At 32.4% G+C, this 17,003-nt stretch overlaps 1 protein-coding gene across 1 annotated transcript in view; it reads left to right on the top strand.

Moving 5' to 3' along the window:
• LOC139868961 (uncharacterized) overlaps positions 1–16,218 on the top strand; it is an 85,004-nt gene extending 68,786 nt beyond the window's left edge. The window contains exons 2-14 of the mRNA XM_071857295.1: positions 11,819–11,930; positions 13,425–13,537; positions 13,762–13,887; positions 13,978–14,180; positions 14,635–14,710; positions 14,813–14,899; positions 14,985–15,065; positions 15,168–15,200; positions 15,295–15,348; positions 15,427–15,468; positions 15,601–15,679; positions 15,753–15,823; positions 16,126–16,218. Of these exons, the coding sequence (XP_071713396.1) occupies positions 11,819–11,930; positions 13,425–13,537; positions 13,762–13,887; positions 13,978–14,180; positions 14,635–14,710; positions 14,813–14,899; positions 14,985–15,065; positions 15,168–15,200; positions 15,295–15,348; positions 15,427–15,468; positions 15,601–15,679; positions 15,753–15,823; positions 16,126–16,218 (1,170 nt within the window). The remainder of the gene's footprint in view (positions 1–11,818; positions 11,931–13,424; positions 13,538–13,761; positions 13,888–13,977; positions 14,181–14,634; positions 14,711–14,812; positions 14,900–14,984; positions 15,066–15,167; positions 15,201–15,294; positions 15,349–15,426; positions 15,469–15,600; positions 15,680–15,752; positions 15,824–16,125) is intronic.
• The last annotated feature ends 785 nt before the right edge of the window (positions 16,219–17,003 follow it).

Here is a 17,003-nt window from a genome sequence, read left to right as displayed (position 1 = left end):
ACATTACAAAGTTTAACGTACGAATGAAACCTATGCGACACAATTTAAAGTAGTCAAAAGACGCTCCAACTATGATTGTATACTCGACATCCAAGCAAGTATCAAAAGAATGCGGAAGCATGTACCAAGTAGCTTTCAAGGACCTGAGAAAACATGTAGAAAATGTCAACGAAAACGTTGGTGAAATCATAGGTGTTTTAGTAAACGTTGCATTTGAACCACAAGATTTAATATAATATGATTATCAAAATCATTTGCATTCCAAAGTTGTTATTTGTTTCGCGGGCTCCCAATTATCAAACTTAACTGTTTTGCACCCTTTGCGTAGTGTTAGAACATACACTAGACCCAAAAATATATTTCATCCGCTAACGGTAGCGAACCGTCCGAATGAGGCTCGTCAAGCCCATGTGATCACATAATATAAGTTCACGTTTACACCCTGCAAGTGTAACTAATGATAATTGAATTGAGGATTTTCGTTCAAACCCGTACGTGAAATGTTCGTTTTCGTACTTGTGTTCAATGTATAAAAGTATGATACGTATATGTTTCTCATCCCATAGTTTAAAGCATAAAAGTTGTTTGAATGATGGGACTATGATCTCACCTTGAGTGCACGTATGAAAAGTACTTCACAAAGTAACGTGTGCGAAGGATAGTGCTAGTCTTGACCTAAACATATAGGTCGTATCAATATCGGTAAACACGATAGGTCAAAGATGTTCAATTAGTCCTATGGCTCGTTACGACTCGATTATGTAGCATGTGAATCAAATTGTCAAGTTTCATGCAAGATACAATATATAAACAAGTTAGGAAGGTTGCATAATCATTTGGTTAAGTTTGACAAAAAGTCAAACTTTGGTCGGTCAAAGTCAACGAAAAGTCAACACGTTCGGGTCGAGTCCCGAACTATTTTTCTGAGGTTTTTATTCATATGTAAACATGTTAGAACAAGTCTCATGTGAATCGGAGGTCCATAGGGTGCCAAACATTTTTCATAATTTGACCAAAGAGGTCAGAACTTGGACACGGCTTAGGCCGCGCCGCGACCCAGGATTGTCGCGCCGTGACAATACACCGGAGCTGGTACCTGGTCAGTCTCAAATGTCCAAGTCTCAATTCTAAACACTTTCAAGCATAACTCGCAAACCGATAATACCTAGAACTCGTATCGTATATCGTTAGAAAGGTAATTTGACAAAGAACACAACTAAACACATTTCATCAACCAAAAACGTTATTTGTAACAATCGGATTTCCAAAGTAAATGATCAATTAATGCACACATTTAATACTCAAATTTGATAAGTGCACATTTATGATTTGGGCATTTAATGCATACATACAACATGCCGTTTTGTAGGTAATCGAGCATACAATACAACTAACTACTTACTAACAATAATTCATGGCATTCAATACATCAAATATTCATTTCAAGCTTATCAAACCCTAACCCAATTTCACCAAAATCACTAATCATGTTTATGAAGTTTTCTAAAACAACCTACACATCAAATTGAAGCTAGTGATGTTAGGAACACATTTAATACATGCATTTATAACATTTAACAACATTCAAACAACCAAATCACCAAACCAAACACACCAAAGTTCATACTCAAGCTAGTTACTTCAAATAACGAAATCGAGCATATAAATCATATATTCATGTTAGACTTGAGCCATAGACACTAATTAACAACTTTATAAGTTAAAAACATCAAGAACACAAAATCTAGTGATTTTAGAAAGTTACACAAACTTGATGAAATCGGTATGGAATCGAAGAGGAAGTTGCAAGGATTCCAAATATGTAATTTGTTTTGCAAGACACCCGCTAGCTTGGATTTAGATGATGATTCTTTGATATGGAGTTTGAGAGAAAAATGGAAAGTAGTATAGAAAAAGAGAAAATGAAATGAAAAAGGTGGGAGGAAGGGGTTGACTAGTCAAATGCTAGTCACCTCTTTGGCACTTTGGCGAAACTAGTCCCTCAAGTTCGGTTGCGGGTGCGTGAATTACCTAAACGAGATATTTTAAAACGCGTATTAACGAGGGTTGTCATAATCATATAACGGACTTTAAATAGTTAAATGGAAAATTAAATGGAAAAGGCGGGATGTTACATTTTCAACATTCATAAACACGTTTTAAATATACGTCGTAAGTTATTCATACAATTAATATTCCAACTTATCATATATATTCAAATAAATATTTAAACCAATAAGTTTAATGTACGGTATTAAAAAAATTAATACATTGTTACGTTTTCAAGTTATAGTATATATATATGTATCTATATACATATAATTGTTCGCGAATCGTCGAGAACAACTGAAAGGTATTTGAATATATGAAAATAGTTCAAAAATTTTGAGATTCAGTTTTACAGACTTTGTTTATCGTGTCAAAAATGTTACTCATACAAAGATTAAGTTTAAATTTGGTCAGAAATTTCCGGGTCATCACAGTACCTACCCGTTAAAGAAATTTCGTCCCGAAATTTGAGTGAGGTTGTCATGACTAACAATAAAAATGTTTTCATGCCGTATATGTGTTGATAAATAGAGTTTTATCATCGTTGAATAATATGGATAAAACAATCTGATTATTCGAAGCGTATGAGAGAAGTTATCGTAAAAGAGTGAAATGGAGAATAGAGATTCGTCTTAACTCTTGACGTATTAACGATTGATTTTCGTAATTTAAGGAATAGAAAATCTTCATAATCTAAATAAGATTTGATTCTTCGGAATTTAAGGAAATTAAGATTTCTTTTGATTAAATGCGTAATTTTCCTCGATTGCTATGTTTGATATTTCGCTATAAATTGACCTCTTCCGTTTCATTATTTTCATCACTCTTACATCTTCTTTCTCATTTCCTATTTTCAAAAGATTGTAAAAATGCTTCATCCAGTTCTGATTCTTGATATACTCCTAACTTTCATATCTGTCATTCTTCTTTTTCATCTACCACCGGAGGAAGTTATTTTCTTCTACCATTACCTTGGGGTTATAGTGTTTTTCATTCTCCCGTGTCTTTATATTGCTATACGCATTGATATACACGGTTTGTAATTTCTGGGTGGTTGTTGGGTTTTATATCTTTCCTTATATTTCGATGTGTCTGCTTCTGTCTTTCCATAATCATTGACATCCACAGTTAATACTCTCTTCAATTTACTGTGATTTATATATACTCCCATTGATATTTTGAAGCTTCATGCTTTTGTTTTATCTTCCCGACTTTAAATCAAGTGAATAATGGTCCAGAATTCGTAGGTATGAATTTCGGAATGAACATAATTAATGTTTTAAAAAAAACAGTAATAGCACAATCTGACTTGTCAAATTACCAGAATACCTCGAAAAAAGACCGAATCATTAAGAAAATATTTTCTTGATAGTTTAGAGGTTAAATAGAATGAAAGAGTTATGTAACATGGTTTATAATGAGGGTATGATCTGTGAACCTTTATCACGTTCCATTAGAAACTCAGCATGACTTACTGTAATATAATCACGTTGATCAAGTGTCATTATATTATACTAACTCATGCTTCAGTTCCCAACACCGCTTCAAAAATATTCATATTTTAAACTCGAAGATTTCAGAATTTAGAAACTAAAATAGTTTCTTTTATGATGTTACACATATATCGCAAGGAGAAAATTGATTTCCGATGAGAATGATTATGGAATTATCTCCAGAAATATGGAGGATATTTATAATGAAAGATACGATGATATCTTAGAATTTCTAATATCAGAGGATGATGAAGAATATTGTTCGCAAGGGTTTAGATTCGAAAGCAAGGTATTCGTTAATGGCTTCAGCAGATACTGAATAATTTGGATTCTTTGAAGGCAGGTTTAGTCTTTGTGATTTATCCACAGCCTCCTTCATACTTTGCTCAATCCATTTTCCAGTTCCAAACCTTCTCTTTTTCTAAGCTTTGCCAACACACTATTCTTTATCATCAAACTTTTGGCTGTTAAGGTCGTTTACAGTTTTTGCTGCTTCATCAGCATTCAAAGTTATCATAACCGAATCGTTGGTTATCAATCCGAGGTGTTTTCAAAAGTTTGAAGGGTTTGCATGAAGATTGTAATTGTCAAGATACATACGATGTTCTAGAATTTTGAACGATACAATTTTTTTTTCTGGGTTTATGAATAGAAGTGATGTTCTAGCACAGTTTTGAAGTCAAAGTATAGCATTTGAAAGATGTAAGAATCTAAGAGTGATGTTTTCTGTTAAATCTTGGCTTGGATTCTGATTTTTCAAAATCAGAATATGTAATTGAATTTGTATGGAAACGATTGTATATCGCTGTGAGCATAGTTAATAATTTTTGAATCAAAGTTGAAGAATGTAAAGTATAACATATTAATTGTGAACTTATATATTTCCCGAGTATTACCTACCCGTTAAAGATTTCACAATTAATACTTTGTACAAAAGATTTTTTTTTTACCGTCCTTATGAAAATATATGTATGTATATTTTCTTCAGATGTAATACAGATTTGATGAGTTAATATCATATTAAGCTCATTTGATTTTTGAATTGAATGAATAATCTCTAAAACATTAAGGATTACATAATCTTCGCGGAGTATTTCACTAATGAAATCAATACTTCATTATTTATTCTTATTCCTCGGTGAAGGATGTTGATGCTCGTGGAATTCTTATGAACTTCATAGGATATAAATGATGTTTTCTAGAAAGTTTCGAGTACATCGAAGATAAAAGTGTAAAATCAAACATGTAATTGATTAATACACTAAGTTCATTATGAAATGGAATTCATTGAGTTGAAACGGATATTTGTAGTTAACGATGGTTAAGTTGTTAACGAAGGATGTACATCATAGCATATTAGTAATATGAATTAACCAAGTAGTATCTACCCCTTAAAATTCACACGTAATAGCTTAGTACTAAAAGATTCATGATGGTTTTAAAATTTATATATATAAGATATACATATAAATTCTTTAGATGAATTGAGTTATTACTTCATAACTCATTGATACAATATACTCGTTGTTGACTCGTAATGATGTCCACGGTGCTTTCTTGAACTGACGGAGCTTGTGATGTTAGAGGTCTGCTGATTCTGACGATGTTGACAACACTGACTGTGCCGGGGAGGCTAAGGGTATTGTTGATGCTGTTGGTAAAACAAGTATAGCTTGTATCTTACACCATTCGAATAAGGGTTTCTACTCTATCTGATTTAGGGTTAAGGCTAGAATAGATAATCTCTAAACTTTAGAAATTACATAATCGCCGTAGAATGTTTCTCCGATGAAGTTATGAATCCATACTTCATCGTTTGTCGTTGCTGGTACTTCTTGGTACCTATGGTGTGTATGATGTTGATATCCGAGGTACAAATTGTGATGTTGAGGCGTGTGATGCGTATGTGGTTGTTGGTGGGGGTAATGATCCTGTTGGTGTGGATGATGGCGGTACCGGTTATGCTGCGGGTGCTGCTGCTGGTGTTCATAACCCTTGCACCATATTCTCCAAAGCCACTACCCGAGCACGAAGCTCGTTGACTTCTTCTATTATACCGGGATGATCGGTGGTTCGGACGATCGGATAAATAAGATTTATAATATGGGATAGTATATAATCATGATGAGATACTCTGAAAATGAGAGAGAAAATAGTATTACGAATAGGTTCGCCGGTAAGTGCTTCAGGTTCTTCGCCAAGAGGTGAATGTGGTGGATGGAAGGGATCACCTTCTTCTTGTCTCCAATGATTACGTAGGCTACGAACCCATCCCCAATTCATCCAGAATAGGTGATGGCTGATTGGTTGATCCATTCCGGTTACACTTTCTTCAGAGTTCAGGTGAATATCCATATCGGAATAGCTGTCGGAATTGAAGGAATTTGAACTAGATACGGGATCCATCTTGTATAATTAGAGAGATAATTTTTGATATGAAATAGATTATAGAATTTGATTGGTACTCTTCAATACATAATTTACATATGTATATATAATACCAAAATCCCATAAATTACGGAGAAATTTTCGGAACATGGCAGTCAAAGTTTACTGTAATAGATATGCCAAGATATGAATTTTGTCTATACACTATCTATGCAATCAATGCAATAAGATGCGTTTAGACTTAAGATGATAGACAGGTAATTTCTGACAAGAAATGATAAGAAAAACTTTTGACATGCAGACACAGTCGAAGTCCAGACTTACTAATGCATCCTAACAACTATCAGTTAGACACACTTATGCAAGACCTGGTTCACTAGGACCAACGCTCTGATACCAACTGTGACGATCACTCCAAATCTATATGGACGAACACATCATTCATCGATTTCATTGCGAGGTATTTGACCTCTATATGATACGTTTTGTAAACATTGCATTATTTTGAAAAGGCACACCATAAATGAATATTTAAATCAAAGGTTTTCGACATCTGATGATTTCTACATATAGACAATCATCGTAAATAATAGTTTACAATAGTAATTCCGTTGACAATGCAGTCAAAATAAGATACATGGTGATGATTTGGTGAATGCAACGTTTCCTTGATAAATATGCCATGTAAGACTCCATGCACATAGCTTGTCTAACATATAAGCAAACAGCGGAAGACTTCTAGGGAACCTGAGAATAAACATGCTAACAAGTGTCAACACAAAGGTTGGTGAGTTCATAGTTTTAGTGTTTCGCATAATCTGTATATAAAGGTGGATCACAAGATTTCAGTTGTTTCATCCGAAACGTTTATCAAAATATTCTACGAAATTGAGCACCCTGGTAACTAAACTTAACGTATATATAATTTATACCCTTTGTATAATCATCTTAATAATACACGCAAACCAACGTGTACGCTTCTCAAATAGCATACGTCCGTTAAAAGGCTAGTGCTCTAGCTCAGACGGGGATATCAAGCCCTATGGATCCATATACTACTACTCGCGTCCACCAGTTCTTATAACCGGCAGTTACTAGTTACCAAAGCTAAGGGATTTTCGGTTCAAACTCGGTGTAGAATTTAGTATGTACTTGTATCCATTGCGTTTAAAATAAAGTGCATGTATTCTCAGCCCAAAAATATAGATTGCAAAAGCAATTAAAAAGGGAGCAAATGAAACTCACCTTAGCAGCATATAAAGTTGTTCACCAAAATGTGATCGAAACTCGGATTACCAATTAATCGTAGATCTCAACCTAGAGAACATATGTTGGTCAATAAATGTCTATTAAGCTAGGTCAGGTCATAGTGTATCACAATCCTAATGCTCGAGATCGACATATAATAGTTATCCAAAGTCGTTTCAAAAAGTCAATTTTGACAATAGTTCAACAAAACGAGACGTGCCTTATATAAGGATTCATTTACTCCGTTAGTAATATTTAAAAATTCACTTTATCAGTCTCGTAAACAAGTTGTTTAAATCTTAATTGCAGATTCAAAAGCAATTTCAATTAACGTCAATCATAATTCAGTTGATCATATCTTTTAATCCGTTCATCGAAACTATTCGATATCTAAATGAAAAGTTATTGATTTTTCGCCAGCTTTTAAAAAACATGTATATCATATACCTTTTACCAGTAATATATGTATTTAATTAGTGATTCATTATAAACTGTTTAACGATGAAATTTAGCATACAAGCACATATAAATATATATACTCGAGCACTAGACATGGATACATAATTAATATATAAAAGATAAGATATGAGTGCTTACGTATCAGTATTGAGATTCAATATTGTAGGAAAGTACGTAGACGTAACGGAGATGATAAACACTAGGTTTGATTCACAAATATACCCCCGAACATTACCCATAACCTCCTTGGCAATAACCCATAATTTCCTTAGCTCTATCCCGCTTGAAAACTATTTTGAAAGTGACACGCTCATAACCTCGTCGTAGTATTTTATGTATAATACTAATTAATAATATTAATAATAATAAGATTATTAATAATATTAATCTTAATAATAATAATAATAATAATAATAATAATAATAATAATAATAATAATAATAATAATAATAATAATAATAAATAAATAAAATACGGAGTAATATATGATTTAGAGTAAGAGTGTGAAAACTGAGCAATTTATAGAACCTTTTCTGAAAAAGTACCCCATGCGATCGCATGGGATTTGTGCTTCAAGGCTATGCGATCGCATGGCACCCTGGGACAGCTCACAAATTTTTAACTTCTTGTTTGTCGACATAATTTTATATTATATATATAATATATTTAATTTATATAATTAATTATATATTATATTAAATTCACATGCATAGTTGACTTGTAATTTTCGTTCCAATGACTCGTACGTTGTCACTCGACTTATGTCCCGGTTTCGGTTTCTCGAACGCATTTTCGTACGCTTAGAAAACTCGCAATTTACGTTTTGTGACTCGTACTTTTGTCAAAATATAGTCTTAAATTATCAATAAACTACATCATTCAAAGTGAATCTTAAACTTTCGAGTGTTTTGGTCATTTACTTCTTTAAATCATTGTCTCGCTATTTGTTAATATATATATATATAATAACAAATCGTTTTATGACCAAGTTAATATATATTTTCAACATTCATAAACACGTTTTAAATATACGTCGTAAGTTATTCATACAATTAATATTCCAACTTATCATATATATTCAAATAAATATTTAAACCAATAAGTTTAATGTACGGTATCAAAAAAATTAATACATTGTTACGTTTTCAAGTTATAGTATATATATATGTATCTATATACATATAATTGTTCGCGAATCGTCGAGAACAACCGAAAGGTATTTGAATATATGAAAATAGTTCAAAAATTTTGAGATTCAGTTTTACGGACTTTGTTTATCGTGTCGAAAATGTTACTCATACAAAGATTAAGTTTAAATTTGGTCAGAAATTTCCGGGTCATCACACAGGTGGTCTGATCAGACACGAAAAACAGTAGCTAAGGTGCTCCGGTGGGGTTCTTAGTACTTGATGCTCATCACGGTTCTCATCCTTGATGCTTGTAGCTTCAAGTGTACAACTCTTTGATGGTTTAGCATCACTTTTGACCAAGATTCACCATCAATACACAATATGTTAAGACCAAGTAAGAACACAACTCATTCATGAGTCTTAGATGGATGATGAACCAAGGTTACATCATATCCTTAGCCTTAACACAATTTCAATTCACAATAACAACTAAAGCTACAAACTTTACATCAATTCAACAAGTATAAGCACAATCTAAGTCAAATGAGGTGATGAAACCCTAAGCTAGAGAGCTTGGATCCTTTTCACACAAGTTACAAGGTTGCAAAGCTAGAAAGCTTGAACCTTTAGTGTTCTTGAAGATCTTGAAGCATAATGCTTGGATCTTGAAGATACATGAAGATTACAAACAAAAGTTTGAATCTTTTTCACAAAACAACATGATCAAAGCAAAAAGAACTTAGATCTAACAAAAAGATATGAAGATTCAAGCTAGAAAGCTTGCATCTCAATTGTTCTTGAAGATCTTGAAGCATAAAGCTTGGATCTTGAAGATGCATGAAGATTACAAATAAAAGTTTGAATCTTTATCACAAAATAATAAGATTAAGTAAAAGAAAGATGAATCTACAAAGTTGGTGAAGATTCAAAGCTAGAAAGCTTGAATCTTCAATGTTCTTGAAGGATTCATGCTTGAATCAACAAGATATAAGCAAGATCAAAGCTAAAAGGAACTTTGATCTCCATAATATGATGATGATGACCACGAAATTGAAAGGAAAAGAAGAAGAAAAAGAAGACTTACAAGAAGAACTAGAGAGGAAAGAATGAAAGAATCAAGTGTGTGTGAAAACTAAAATGAGAGCAAGTGTAAAATGGGAGGTAAATGACTAGTATTTATAAGCAAATGGGATTGACATGGATTGGTGACATGGCACCTATGGTGGCCGTGATTTTGAGGGGAGGGGGAGGGAGACACAACTTTGCTTTTTGGCTAATGGTGTCTAAAGTGTGTCCTTATGCTAAAATCCCATGTGATAATTAGATAAACCTTATCCATTATGCTAGTATGACTCATTAATTAATTAATTTATTATTTATTTATTATTATGGGCCACTAGTAATAATACTTGGGCTAATTAATTGGGTCACTAGCTAGAGTAGGGTGGGCTTGAGCCCAACAAAGTAGAAAGTCCAACAAGACTGACTATTGGGCTTTAGCAATTAAATAAATAAAATTAAGCATCCAAATGCCCAAGTAATTATTATTATAAAATAATAATTAATATTTCGCTGTCCAAATATTCCGGTTCCGACAAAAGTCAAAAGTGCGCGCAGTCCGAGGTTTATTCGTAACGGCAAGTAACACCAACGGTTATAAAGCATCCGGTGGACAAGTTAAGCATTCTACATACACCAAGGCACGTTTTAAAGTATATATGAATATAAAACACGTGTGCCAAGGTTCCGGAGTAATAAAGTAACACAGTACGCACAAATACGCAGTTTCACAAAAATACAAGGCATAAAAGCCAGTCGAAAAAGCCGGGTCGTTACAATTTATGTCTAAGACCACTGCAACTTTTTAAAAAGAATTTACTATGCAACTTCATGGAGACTGAGTTGTATTCCAGTTTTAAAGTAATATTCACCATCACCATGTACCAATGTTATGAGCAACATCAAACATACAAAACGTTATGAAATTGTAACGTATGAAAATGTGAGCAAACAAAATTCATTCATTAACTATTAACTAACATAATCGAAAAGAACAATTCTTACCTTACTATTTAAATTCAAATTTTTAACCAAAGAAATTGATAAATACATATCCAACATAACCACAAAACGAAAAGCTTATCTTAAAATTGATTGTGAAACTTGCACAAATCATAGCTACATACAAAAATTAGTACTTTAAAATCATTGCCCGCACACAATCATTTATAGACAATCAAAAAACGAATTTATAATCAATATGATAAAATCCTAGACTAAAATTTGTTAAGTAATTACACAAACTTAAAACTAATTTAATGAAATCTAATACCTTTGGATCTAAGTCTGCCACCTGCAAAATAATACCTTTACATTTAAATTTAAAATCAATATGATAAACCTCTAGAATAATTTTTTTTAACAAACACAAATCAAAACTAAAATATTTGAATCCTGTACCAAGTATGTAACTTGAATTTAAAATTTTAAATTCTTAATTGAGTGAAAATAATGAGTACGTTTTGGAAAGAGGATTGCATATTTCCAATGCAATTGTTATAACGGAAGAGTACTTAATCTGCAACGTGTGTGTAGAATTCTTAAAAAAATAAAAGGGCTTTCCTTATTTTTGTTTATTTTAAATATTACATCATCAAATTGACATGCTACAACCTATCAAGCATATGTTATAACTCTATCAAACACATGATGACATTAGCACAAATTCTCTTTTACTATATAGTATAGATATAGATAATAAGGTAGATTTTTTTTTTTTATGTTTTTAACTTTTGTATATAAGACAAAAAAATATATGTAAAGATTAAAGAGTAAAATTGTAAAGTAAAAAAAAACACATGTAAGTGTCAATTTTTCTTAAACTACGTGATAATTTGGAATGGAGGGAGTAAAATGAAAAGAAACCTTACTGTACCAACTTTAATGAATCGGACTTGGTCACATTGTATTGTATGTATCCTTTATTTAGTTAATTAATTAATAATGTCACTCATAAATCATAATTGGGTATGTTGATTATTAAATGATCAGATAATAGGAATCGGAAGTCTGGTAACGATGCCGCTAATTGGTAATTTGTCTGACCATTACGGAAGGAAACTCCTTCTAACATTTCCGATGACGCTCGCCATTTTCCCTGCAGGTAAACATATTTAATTATTTATATACGAAAAAAATTCATGGGTCACCAAACTTTGTATCAAAAATCAAGATGGGATCTAAAGTTTAAATCAATCATGGTTGATCCCAAGTTTTAAGGATAATACACGAATGATCCCAGATTTAACTGATCATTAGTACCATCTAGTTAACTTTAACACGTGATAAAAGATAAATTACGCGATTGGTCCATAATGTTTGTAGAAAATTACGTGTAAAGACCTATTTTTTTTTTCTCTTCCCCAGTTATGAACTTCATCTTCTTCCATAAAAGTTAATCTTCGTGTTCATAAATCAAATCAAACTAAAAATTAATACTTAAAAATCTCACTATACTTTAACCAATATTAAAACCCAATAAATACATATCAAAACTTAAAAACCCACTGTAACATCTTACCAAATTCAACCCATTTACTTACAAGTGGACCAACTTGGGTTGAATTTGTTTCCAAAAACCTAAAAAAGTAAATCATATAGTCAACATACGTGATTTCAATCGATTCAGACCTACTAAATCAGGTTGAAGGAAACTATTTTTCAATACTAAGCTCTTATTATAGTCTAATAAATAAAATATAATAATTATAATTATTCGTAAATTTTAACTAAAAACACTGGAAGCTAGAATGCCAAGTATACCTAATCCATTTGAACCCATTCTAAAATAACTGAACTTGTTCCCCGTGTTAACCTTTTACCACATATATATTTGCAGCAAGCAATAACTTTTATCACAATTCATGAAAATGCAAATATTCAACATTTTTAGAACATGTGTATGGAGAAACCGTCATTAGTTACGAACCAGATCTGTACGGAGGATATGAAATCCGGCGGTTGATGATGCTGCTCCGCCCGTTTTTGGTGGTGGTGCTCCGACGACGAAAGTAGCCGGCGACGGAGGCTTAGGTGATGATTTTACCGACTTCAAAAACAAATTATTTTCTAAAAATTATACATTCTTTTCGATGGTTCTAATGGTCTTTGAGTATAGATGATTAGTTTTAGGTTTTTGTGATTCCATTTTAATTATACACTGATGATTTTATGTGAGAGAGATGACAGAGAGATGCTGTGAAATTTTGGTAGGGATGAAGATTATTAGTAAAGCAAGCACAATTTGCTATTAAAATGACTAAAATACCCTCATGTGAGGTGCACATGTTGACATTTTACAGAGTCTGACATAAGGTGTTAAAGTTAATTAGATGTATTAACTGTCAGTTAAATCTGAGACCATTCGTGTATTATGCTTAAAACTTGGGACCAACCTTGATCGATTTAAACTTTAGGTCTTATCCTGATTTTTGGTACAAAGTTTAGGGACCAACCATGATATTTTTTTCTTTATATACTAATAATCTTACACATTGGAAGATCATAACAAGACTTTTCACCTTGATCTAAATACTAGTAAAGTAGCAATGTTAAGTTTGAGACTTTGTATACTAACTAACATGATGTTTGGAAACAGTGATATTGGCATATAGTAGGGAAAGAGTATTCTTTTATGCATATTATGTGCTCAAGACTTTAATCTCCATGGTTTCTGAAGGAACTGTCTTCTTCATTGCACATGCGTATGTGGTAATCACTTCCTTTTTCTTTTGTACATTTCTAACAATATAATGTGTACTTAAATTTGCAAAAATAAGAGGAAATACCTCTATTGAAATCAAAATCTTACATAAGTTTTTAAAATGATGTCAATTTGCCTTCTAAACAGTATTATTTTTATCTCTTTATAACCGTAGTAGCAACTACTAGACGATTATCAGCTAATCATATATGTTTGATTTTCAAAACGTTAGGCGGATAACGTAACTGTGCAAAGGCGAGTGTCCATATTTGGACTACTCTCAGGCATTTCATCATGCTCGTTTGTGCTCGGAAATCTCCTTACACGTTTCCTTCCATCCACTGCCTCCGTTTTCCAAGTAACCACTTTGATCTCTATATTTGTAATTAAAATTATCATTAGAGAAAATTAAAATGTGGTTTGAATTCTTTTAGTTTTGTTATCGTAGGTGTCTGCAGTAATGACAATGGTTTCTGTAGTGTACATGAGAATTTTCTTGCCTGAATCTAACATGGAAGCGATGGTTATTGATGTTTCTGGTAAAGAACGAACAACATATGAATGTCTTCTTGAGAAAAAGAGTGTCAATAATCGACGACCTTTACGTACAACTATTTCTTTGCAAGATTCAATTTCTCTTTTGAAGACCAGGTATGTTGTTATAAAGAAAATTTTGTTTGTCGTGAATATACCATATATAGAGCACAAAATTTCTTTACAAGAGGTATCAGTTTCAAATCTCACTAGCAGCATATCTTAGAGTGGCCAGGAAAAAAGGTCGAAAACGGTCAACCGATAACCTGATTAGGCCGCATACATCTGAGTAAAAATAACCCGCTTATCCGGTAGCCTGAACAGAGAAAACCTAATCCGTTTACTCATTTATAGAGCGCAAAATTAGAGGCATAATGGCTACATTGTTAGTTTAAAACAAGGACAACATTAGTTCAGGTGAAAATATAACAAAATAGATTTTGTTAGAGTCAAACTTCAGAGTACTATATTTAGTAGAAGTTGTAAAAGAACGAAATGCGAATAAACCTTCTACACATATATACAAACTACATGATAGATAATGTAAAGTATGTTTGAAATGTACTTTCAGTTGGATATTCACACAAGCAGCTGTGGTGGCATTCTTCAGCATGCTTGGTGAACTTGGTCAATTATCTGCATTAATGGTACCACGAATACTCTTTCACTCACAACTATAAATGTCTTATTACCGTTCATCATTTTTCTGATTAAGATCATTTGTTGGATTTGTTTGCCTTATTATGTAGTACTATTTGAAGGCTGAATTCCATTTTAAGAAAGACCAGTTTGCTGACTTAATGATCATCCATGGCATCGCAGGAATCATATCTCAAGTACGGTATTCAAACATGTCTAATTATTATAGTATACTTCTTATATAGGTCGTAACTTGTTTAAATGTTGAATTGAAAACTGCAGATGATCCTTATGCCTATGTTGGTTAGGTTATTAAATGAAGAAAAACTTCTTGCGATTGGGCTCGCGTTCAACTGTATACATGTTAGAAACTAATCTTATCTTGAAATTCCATTAGCATTTTTAATCATTTTAAAATAATTCGATAGGAAACATTCCTAACTTACACTATCAATTGAAATGCAGATTTTTCTTTTTTCGGTAGCTTGGGCTCCTTGGGTACGTACTTCTTAACCAGCAAGCTATTATATATTTACTACATTGAACTTGACAAAATGCTAAGTATTCCTCTTATATGTTTTGTGTGTAACAGGTTGTTTATCTCGCGACAACATTGCAAATTTTGGCTGTTTTTGCAGGACCAAGTGTAAGTTCATGGCTACATGATTTTATTTACGTACTTCACAATTTTATTTTAGCTTTAACGTCGTCTCATTTGTTTTAGTTACGAAGCATTGTATCCAAACAAGTTGGCCCTACCGAGCAGGTACTTTGTCACATCAGTTCCACATTATTATTAGGATGCTAATTACTTTCTATCATCGTTTCAGCTATAATTGTTAAATCATAAATGTATTATTGCATCATTTTTTGATTGGGTTTTAATCTATCCTTTTAGGGAAAGGCGCAAGGGTTCATTACAGGACTATGCTCATTTGCCGGCATCATTTCACCATTAGTTTTCAGTCCTCTAACAGGTCTGTAAACACTTCCATCATGTTTTGTTCATGATTAAATTTGATTGTAACTAATATTCTGTTTTCTTCACAGCTTTATTTTTGTCTGATCACGCCCCATTCCATTTTCCTGGTTTTAGTCTTATGTGTGCCGCTTTTATTGTGGTACGATCTCTATATTTCTTTTGTGCAGATCAATAAAATCTCTCATCCTTGTGCTTAGCAACCGTTTTACCATGAACCAAATTTTCTTAATTACAGTAACACGTCCTAAGTAGAGGTAGCAAAATGGGCAATCAGTAGGCGGGTCAGGTAATGGGTAAAAACCTAACCCAAATCCTGAAATCCATCCATGTATTACTAAATGGGTCGAAATTGTCACCTTTTATTATGATCTATAGCATATTTCACAGGTTGTGCATCTTTCTTTATATAAGATTAGAAAGTATATTTCATTTCATTTGCAGATGATCGCATTTATCCAAAGCGTCATGATCAAGGCATCCCCATCTACCGTTTCAAATTCAATAGTAGATAAATATGACCCATTGGAACAATAACTATATATGCTTGACTAGAAGAGCATAATCAGGTTCAGCAAAAGTCATTTTTTGTAATTATTTTATATATATGTTGCCTCATTGTTGTTGTCTATATTCCAGTGTATATTTGTTTCACCAAATATCTTATATTCAAGTCTCGTGTAGATAGTGTACATATTATAGGCTGGTGCAAGGTACAATGTTACACATGTATATTGTAGAAACATTCATGAAATACATAACAATGACCGATATCTTAAAATATTTGTTGGCAACGAAGTATTTTTTCTTCCTAAATATCTCAAATAATGTGGCAAAGTACTAATCTGTTTTGTACAAACGAGTCTAGGGTTACCAGCGCAAAACTATATGTTTCCAGTTAAAATATTATATTCGTATTGTGCTTAACAAAATAAAATCAAAAAAACATTTAAAGCTATTACTACAAGAAATCTTACTTTGAGGTGATGTGATGACCCGGGAATTTCCGACTAAATTTAAACTTAATCTTTATATAAGTTTCGACACGATAAGCAAAGTCTGTAATGTTGAGTCTCAAAAAGTTTGAACTGTTTCATATATTCATTTGACATTCGACCATTATCGACGATTCACGAACAACTATTTGTAAATAGATACATATATATTTAAATGTATATATATTGTATATTAAAAATAAATATTAAATGATTGTAATAGTTGTTGGACGTTTCGATTTTTATTTAGAGAAGTTTAATTCGAACTTATATGATTTTAATATAAACGGTGATCCAAAAATGAGTTCTATAAATTTTAGGTTTACT

The sequence above is a fragment of the Rutidosis leptorrhynchoides genome, chromosome 9, assembly GCF_046630445.1.
Source record: "Rutidosis leptorrhynchoides isolate AG116_Rl617_1_P2 chromosome 9, CSIRO_AGI_Rlap_v1, whole genome shotgun sequence".
Lineage (NCBI taxonomy): Eukaryota > Viridiplantae > Streptophyta > Magnoliopsida > Asterales > Asteraceae > Rutidosis > Rutidosis leptorrhynchoides.
The sequence above is the reverse complement of the archived record's forward strand: the minus strand, read 5'-3'. Positions and strand labels throughout refer to the sequence as shown.